The following is a 7,798-nucleotide window of genomic DNA, read 5'->3' as shown; positions in this document are numbered from 1 at the left end:
ACACACACACACACACACACACACACACACACACACACACACACACAGCTTGCGAATGCGTCGGGGCATTTCACTTTTTCCTGTGTTTATGGGTCAGTGAGAGCAAGGATGCAGAAAACACTGGATAACATAAGTATAACCTGCACGACAATAGGAAAAAAATTAAAATAACATACACAATGCATACTGATGGAAAATGCAACATTAGGCTGGCAAACAGGAAAAGCTATGCGTTGTGGGTTTGACTTCTGTTGGATTTAGAAAACACTAGAGTTCAACAAATGTTCAAATTTGGGAGAAATTGATTACTAATACAAAGGAAGTGTTTTGTAAATTATTTTCAATTCGCTATGGGCGTTAATTTGTCACTTTAAAAAGAGCCAAACTCTTACTGTTTCTTTAATGCTGTGGACCGACTGTGACCCTTTTTTTAAAATGGTTTCCTCTGCAAATGATGCAAGTAGCTGTCGGCAACATGTTTAGATAAAATAAGCTCCGTCCTTCTCCCCTTTCCCTCCAACAATTCCCGAATTTTCGGCTATTCGACTGTAATTTGATCGGATGGAGGCAGAAGATAACTGATTGTGTGACAGCTTTTCTGGAAAGTTATTGTGGGCTGGGCAGTGATGGGCAGGTGCCTTTGGGCAAAGGCTGGCTTATATTCCCACCTTGACAGCTACACAGATAATACGTTAGTCGATCGGGCTACTCCAGGGAGCACGCCTCCAAATAAATTGAACAAACACATACTGCACCAGGGTCAGTAACCGTCGGTGTGAAAATAACCATCGCCACCAATGACACTGATCTAATGATTGAAACCACCTGAATTCTGCATGATCATAGTAACCAAGACTATCGGAGGGATGTTGGTTTCTCAAATGCCAATTTCTAACTTAAAGCACACGTTTTCTAGTTAGTCATCCTCTCGATGTATTCAGACTGCTGTGCTTTTGAGAGAACTCCGTTGACTCATTTCAATGAGAAAAGATTTCCATCACAGCTCTCAGGATGAAAAATCATTAGGAGCCCCTCGTATCTTGATGGCCACTGCCTTCTCCTTAGATAGCACTCTCAGAGCAGTATGCACCTATTTAAATGGTTACCGGCTGCTTCATTCACCACTTGGGAAACAGGAAAATCACTGCCTTGAAGACACAAGAAGCATTTACATGTACTCGGTTACCAGAACGGGCTCAAGTAACTCAATAAGCCCCGAGAGGCCGGGGCGGAGAATGAAGAGGTGGCGGATCAAATTCTGGATGATGCCTCTGGACTGTGGAGGAGCACACACTTAGGAGCTAAGTGTGTGTGTGTGTGTGTATTTAAGACGTGTGCATATTTGACTCGCTTACCTGAAAAACGTCACAAAGAACTGGACAAGGTCCATGATGCTGTTGTGTTGGGAGAAGGCGATCTGTTTGAGAGAAAGACAAGAAGGAGAAATTACTTCAAATATGAAAACTGCAACAAGATGAACACATTAATGCATCAATAATTATTATTTATTAACGCAGTAAACATTATTCTGCAGAATCCGCATTTGGTACTTGAAGTATATTTTGATGGTAATACTTTTGTATTTGCAGTTTAGTAGAATTTTGTAATATATTCCTGCCAACATGAAATAAACATTGATAAAAAAAAGCAACATACTGAAGGTAAATGAGGCTTTTGCGGCATTATCAGAAGCTTTGTACTTAAAATCTTTGGTTAAAAATGATCGTACTCTTTGAGTTCTGACTTTATTCTCAGACTTCTGAGAACCCCATTCCTTACCTGTTCCTGCATTTATTTCTGACTAAAGGGATAAAACAAGCTGCCTGCTGTTGAGTTCTCATAACATATAGTAGCTCTTCTATAGCTGATTAGAGTATTTACGTCAGCAGCATTGCCAGTGAACAATGTATCAGAAATAGATTGTTACCTTCATTAAAAGAGGGATGACACACAGTCCTGGCAGCTACATCACGTCCGATAGGCCTCGTCATAAAGACGCGTCATTATCTACTGTAGATGCGTTAAAGGCATTTCGCCCTCAAAGCACAAACACGACGGCATCGTCAGCAGCATGGAGGGTTAGGGTTATAGGGCACAGACTGTGCGTTTAGAGGTGCATTGTTTGCGTAACGTTTGAGGTTTTGGATGCGGATGAGGCAGAAATTCAAATATATGTCAGTTATCAGTGATTGACAAGCTATTAAGTTGAGTATTTGGCTTTAGCAGAAGACGTATTTAAGGTTATGTAGCCAGAGTCGTCACTGGACTGATGTTCTTTATAGATAACTTCATCATCCGCCCAAAAGTCTCCCACCTTTGACTTTTCCCAACCTTTTTAAGTCGAAAATCAGAATCACTGATCTGAAATGAGATGCTCACTGACATGGCTGACATGACTCAAAAGGAGGCATTACACAGATATTTTGCTGGCTTTTTTTAGTATTGTACTTAGTGCTCGCAACTCTGCTTTTCACATAGTTTGAGGTCAAAGCAATACATTTGGGGTTAATTTAATTTCAATTCATCTATCTGAGACGATCAATGGCATCTTTTGAGAATGTACTTCCAATACAAGAGGACCGTTATTTTATCGAACAGTCCTCTTGGGGAACAATTATACTAACGCACAATGATGTCATGGAAAAAAATCTTAGCTCAAGACCTCCTTTTTACGATCTTTACACACATTTAAATGTGTATTTTTACAGGCAAAGACCCTAAAAACAAGGCTCATAACAGCATTCTCAAAATTCTGCTTTATCTCATCCAGGTCTGCGCTCTCGCCTCTGCAACATAAAGGCACGCAAAGGAAAGAGAGACCTTATCCTGTTACAAAAGCTATTTGCTCTAACAGCTCAGGCCAGTCCGTAATAAATAAGTGACTGCTGGCCAGGAAATCGAATAGGAAACTATTACTGGGCCACCTCCACAGATGGACTGACCCCAGAGATATCATCGCCATACCGTGGTCCAATCCCCTAGCTTGTGAAAGAGACGCCCACAACAAATGTAAAAATCAATACATGGAAGTGGGCTCATTAGCAGAAAGGGAATTGTGTGCTATTGGTAGGAATAATATTTGTATCCATCATATTTCTCAGTAAAAGAGTCTCACGTAAACATTCAATTGTTGCAGACTGAATCGCTTTCATTTATTTTTTGGCATACATATATAATCACCTACCTCATCTACACTTAATCAACACCAAGTTGTTAGCGAACAATTGGAGAAACATTATCATCCATTTCGAGTCTTTTATTGCCTGTAAGACCAAAGCGTGAATTTTTTTTTCCGGCAAACGCTTAATTGCCGTTTTCCTGCAAAACCCAGAACAACTGACGGCAAATGGCATTTATTTTTCACCGAGTTGTATTCTCGCCCCATCCACCACATCAAGGCCTCAATCTCCTCCATTCAGAACGACGGGTAGGAAAGGTTAAACGCTGCTTTGCTTTTGCCAGCTAAAAAAAACAAAAAAAAACAAAAAAAAACAGCTGTGCAGCTATATGCACGCCAACCATCGCTCATTAAATCTGTAATTAGAATAAAGTGCACTTGGAATCACCCCGAGCAGCAACAAGCCCTGCATCTGCAGAGGCCGCCCTGCTCTCTTTACTGTATGTAGGATCAATTGTTCACCAACGGCATGACTATAGGCATGTTGTAAATCTAGGGAGCAGTTTGAAAAGCAAAGAGAGCATCACGCAGAAACGCAGAAAGACTCAGATCGCCGCGTTATCCGCTTCATAAACTCTCTTCCAGGTCTTTACCTGGATCTTGATGGGCCATGAGAAGTTACTGACGTAGACGTAAAAGGTGATGTTCGGGTTGCTTCTGAAGGTGAACTTCTCGCAGGAGAAGCTGTCTCTGTATTCCTTGATGTTCGTTTTGGACACGATGGGCACCTCCTCTCCAGAAATGGTTCCAGCTGTTGGGACAAAGAGTTCACGTTTAGCACGCTGCAGTTTGCCGCTCGGACAGCGATGGACGGAGGTGGACCGCCTGCAACATGTCATTATGAATCCATTAATAGGTCTCATAAGCCATTATTACTATTATCATCATCATCATCATCTTAAGTGCATCGCACTTCTTTTTGGGTGCCCTGAAACAGAGCAGAGATGTATTTTGTAATTATACATGCCATCCAAATTTTTTAGTTAAATGGACGTGGGAGAGAAGCACAGCTTGAAAGGTCGTGACTGAGTCATGTTAGCACATAGTCATCATTTGAATCCATAACACCGCTAACAGCCAATGCATTTAGTATAACTGAGCCCTAGAAAGTAGCATTTAAAAGCCCTTGGGGTGAATGCAGTCTACAACAATCTGCACAGACTAACCATTATTTATTATTATATACTCGTTCGTGTCCATTAATGTTCAGAATTCATGAGAGGGGTGTTGTTCATCTCACTCAATACAATTCAATATTGTCAAAACTGAAGTACCCTTTGGAGTGTCTTTGTATACAATTCTAAATACCCATCATGACATAAAAACGAAGTCCTCTCCAACCGAAGTCTATTTCTAAGCCTATTTTCCGTTGTTTCAAAAATGTTTCAAGTCATTTGGTATTCTCCGTCGTGTCAGTAGGTCCTCAGCATTGACATTCCAACCCACAGCCCTGAAACAAAAGCACTGAAAATGACAGCTTGAGTGTGGCTACGTGAGCATGTTTATCTTAATTGAAATCACCCTCCTCCTCCTCCCACCCAAAGGCGCCTCAACGCTCTTGTCGATTGTGAAGAGGCTCCCGTTCCTTCTGAGACACAATATCTTTGTGGGGGGGGGGGGGGGGGGACCCAACTTCAAATATTAATGACGGTGCTCCGAGGAAGACAAAAAAACAAAAAAAAGAAAAGAAAAAGAAAAAAAGGTAAAGGTGGCGAAGGCGGGTGCGGGAGGTTAACGTGTTTTAGTGGTTGGAAAATGTCAGTGTTGTGGGGAGGGAGGGAGTGGCGGAGGACTTGAGAGGAGGGGGGGGCGGGGGGGAAGAATAAACGGTGGCACTGGACCACTGCAGTGTCCTTGGGTGTCTTTTCACCTCTAATACCCACTCAACGGTGACACAGTACACACCAACACGAGCAGGTACATTACATTTTTATTGTTCCTGCTATAGCGGTTATGCCGACAGACTAAATTATTATTGTAATAAATACATAAAGATATACAACAACAAAAAGCCAAATTACCTACATCACAACCTCAATATCTGGCGGCAGTTAAGCAAATGTGATGGCAACCAAATTAACAGCGTCATGGGAAATATTGTCATTATGTACAACTAAAAACTAAAGGCAGTTATTAAACAAGGGTTTTTTACTGATTATGTCGTATTTAGGTCTATTTGAACGGTGCGTTTCATTATTTCTGTGAATATTGTGGAAGCAGGTGATTGCATTTAAATGAAGGTAAATAAAGACGGTGTGTCTTATTAGCCTGGGTCTGTGTTTGACCTGTTGGTACAAATCCCTGTGTGGATGGAACGCACTTCTTAGTCATGCTTGGGACAAACTAACTGCACATCACTTTGTGTGGGAGTGGAATATTATGCAGCAGGAGGGCGGGTCTGGACAGATTGAGAGATATTTAAATATCCGCTTTGCTGAATTTTTTGAGGTTTAAAACGAAAAATGTTACAACTCTGATCCCTTTTGACCCACATCTCTGATGGTATTTGTGACCTGAGCCATTTGTTCGGTGTAGATTTTCCACGAATGTGTGCAGAATATGGTAATATGTATTTCACACACTAGTGGGAGGATTTGCAATGGAATGAGAAGAGGAAGAGAAAACTGTTGACAGTTTGGACACTTCATTGAGTTAGTTTAAAACTAAACTTTCCAAGAGACGGACTGATTATTCAATACACACTGGCAAGACTGGAATTAATATATATATTTAACAAGAGCAAATGTGCTGCGTACACAGTTTAGCCCTCGGTAGGGTCTCTGTCAAAGAGGTGTTTTTACTACAAAACAAAATAACAAAGTAACAGTACCTGTTGATCCCACCGACCAGGTGATGTTGAGGTTAAAGTTGTTGGATGCATTAATGGACATGTCCAAGTTCTTGTTAGCCTTCAGGTGGAGGACATAAAACATGAATGTAGTTAAATATAAGATAAACTCATAATAGCACAGCGACAGACGCAGGAGCATCATATAGTGAAGTACATCATAAAAAGCAGAGGTATTATAAAGAGGTTATAAAATTCAAGGAGTCAGGGCTCCTCGAACAATTTATGAGACTGTTCCAGACTCTCCAGCGACTCGATAGAAAAAACGAACATCAACGTTAAATGTGGCAGAGTATCACTAGATAGTTACCTGCTCAGGTGAGGCCATGAAGTTGATGGCAGTGTAGTGATTATCATCTTCCTGGATGAGGCTGAAGGTGAATTGGTAGTCGATCAGGAGGTTGTCTGTTTTGTCAAATCGGACAAGGAAAGACAGGTCTCATATCATTCGACAGAGCATATTAATAATGTTAATGAGTGGAAACTTTCTGAAGAATATAAACAACATGAGCTTCCAGCTGAGGCTTACACTACTAGAGACTGCTATGACAGCATAAATATATAGAGATGTACGCTACGTGAAAAGAAACTTCCCAGCGACGGACTGAATGACGGAGACGAGTGAAATCAAAATGTCTGTAATCAAATCCAACCGCGGCAATCAGGGGCTACAATTTACTTATCAAGCAGGGAACAAGTAGGAAAACCTGACCCCTGCAGCGATTAATAAAGTATCAAATGATTCACTAATAGTGGGCACACATTCATTCAACTCACTAAATACTGATTTTGGATTGTAGCATGGATGTTTATTTATTTTATCTAGACGGTCTGCACCGTTGACCTTTTAATGCTTAATGTTATAATTATATCGTAATGCCCACAAAAAAAAATAAAAAATGAGTGGACGTAATAGTCTCATATCGACGGTGTTTATGTGACAGTTTTCACTTTGATTGCATGCATGCGGTAGTCAAACGGCTTTAGTTGACTAAACAGTTAGGGAGACAGCAGAAGTGAGAAGTCAACTAATGACACACACTGGGACGCGGCTGGATAACGTCACAATGAGTGCATCATCTTAAACCATCTGCGTCGCGTTCACAATACTGCGTAACAGAGCTCAAGAGAAAGTCCCAATTGGTGTGCGGAGGTCAAAGCGAGCTCCGGGCTTTTGCTTCCCGTCTTCCCCTCGTTGAGCTGGGTGTCAGCCTGTGTGGCATTTCAAAAAAAGAGGCGCAAAAACTTGGCAAAGGCTCTGTTGTCGGTGGCAGAATGTCGAAAAAGAGAGCTCTACTGCAGCACCGTGAAGGACGCCACAACATGCAAATAAACACGCGGAGCTCAAACACGGTACAGTATACACAGGAATACTGGGCCCTGGCTGTCAGTGGGTTTTTTTTTTTTTTGCATCACTCACCTTGATGCATTTGTGCTTCGCACTCACGTCAAACTAACATTTAGTCAACTTTCTAAATTAATGAAAGAGTAGGTGGGTGATGGAGGGAGTGAGTAGACAAGTGGAGAAGGTTTTTTTTTTACTCCGTCTCCTTGATTAGTTCAATCACTCACTCCTTCTGATGCACTTGACATTTTCACGACAAGTCATTCTGTCACTGAACAAGCGCCCCTGGTGCCAAAGTGCTAAAATGCTCCATCTGCCCAGAGCAGGAAGAGTGGAAGTGGAGAGGAAGAGAAGGAGAGAGAGGGAGAGAGAATAGCGGTGTGTGTGTGTGTGTGTGTGTGTGTGTGTGTGTGTGTGTGTGTGTGTG

General features: G+C 41.6%; 1 protein-coding gene across 1 annotated transcript in view; it reads right to left on the bottom strand.

Annotated features, from left to right (window-relative positions):
• atrnl1b (attractin-like 1b) overlaps positions 1–7,798 on the bottom strand; it is a 52,379-nt gene that overhangs the window by 17,052 nt on the left and 27,529 nt on the right. The window contains exons 22-25 of the mRNA XM_031842858.1: positions 6,337–6,431; positions 6,009–6,087; positions 3,772–3,929; positions 1,356–1,417 (exon numbers count right to left, since the gene is read on the bottom strand). Of these exons, the coding sequence (XP_031698718.1) occupies positions 1,356–1,417; positions 3,772–3,929; positions 6,009–6,087; positions 6,337–6,431 (394 nt within the window). The remainder of the gene's footprint in view (positions 1–1,355; positions 1,418–3,771; positions 3,930–6,008; positions 6,088–6,336; positions 6,432–7,798) is intronic.

Source organism: Anarrhichthys ocellatus, unplaced genomic scaffold (genome assembly GCF_004355925.1).
Source record: "Anarrhichthys ocellatus isolate YVR2014 unplaced genomic scaffold, GSC_Weel_1.0 scaffold4, whole genome shotgun sequence".
Classification (NCBI taxonomy): Eukaryota; Metazoa; Chordata; class Actinopteri; order Perciformes; family Anarhichadidae; genus Anarrhichthys; species Anarrhichthys ocellatus.
This window is presented reverse-complemented; position numbering and strand designations above follow the sequence as displayed.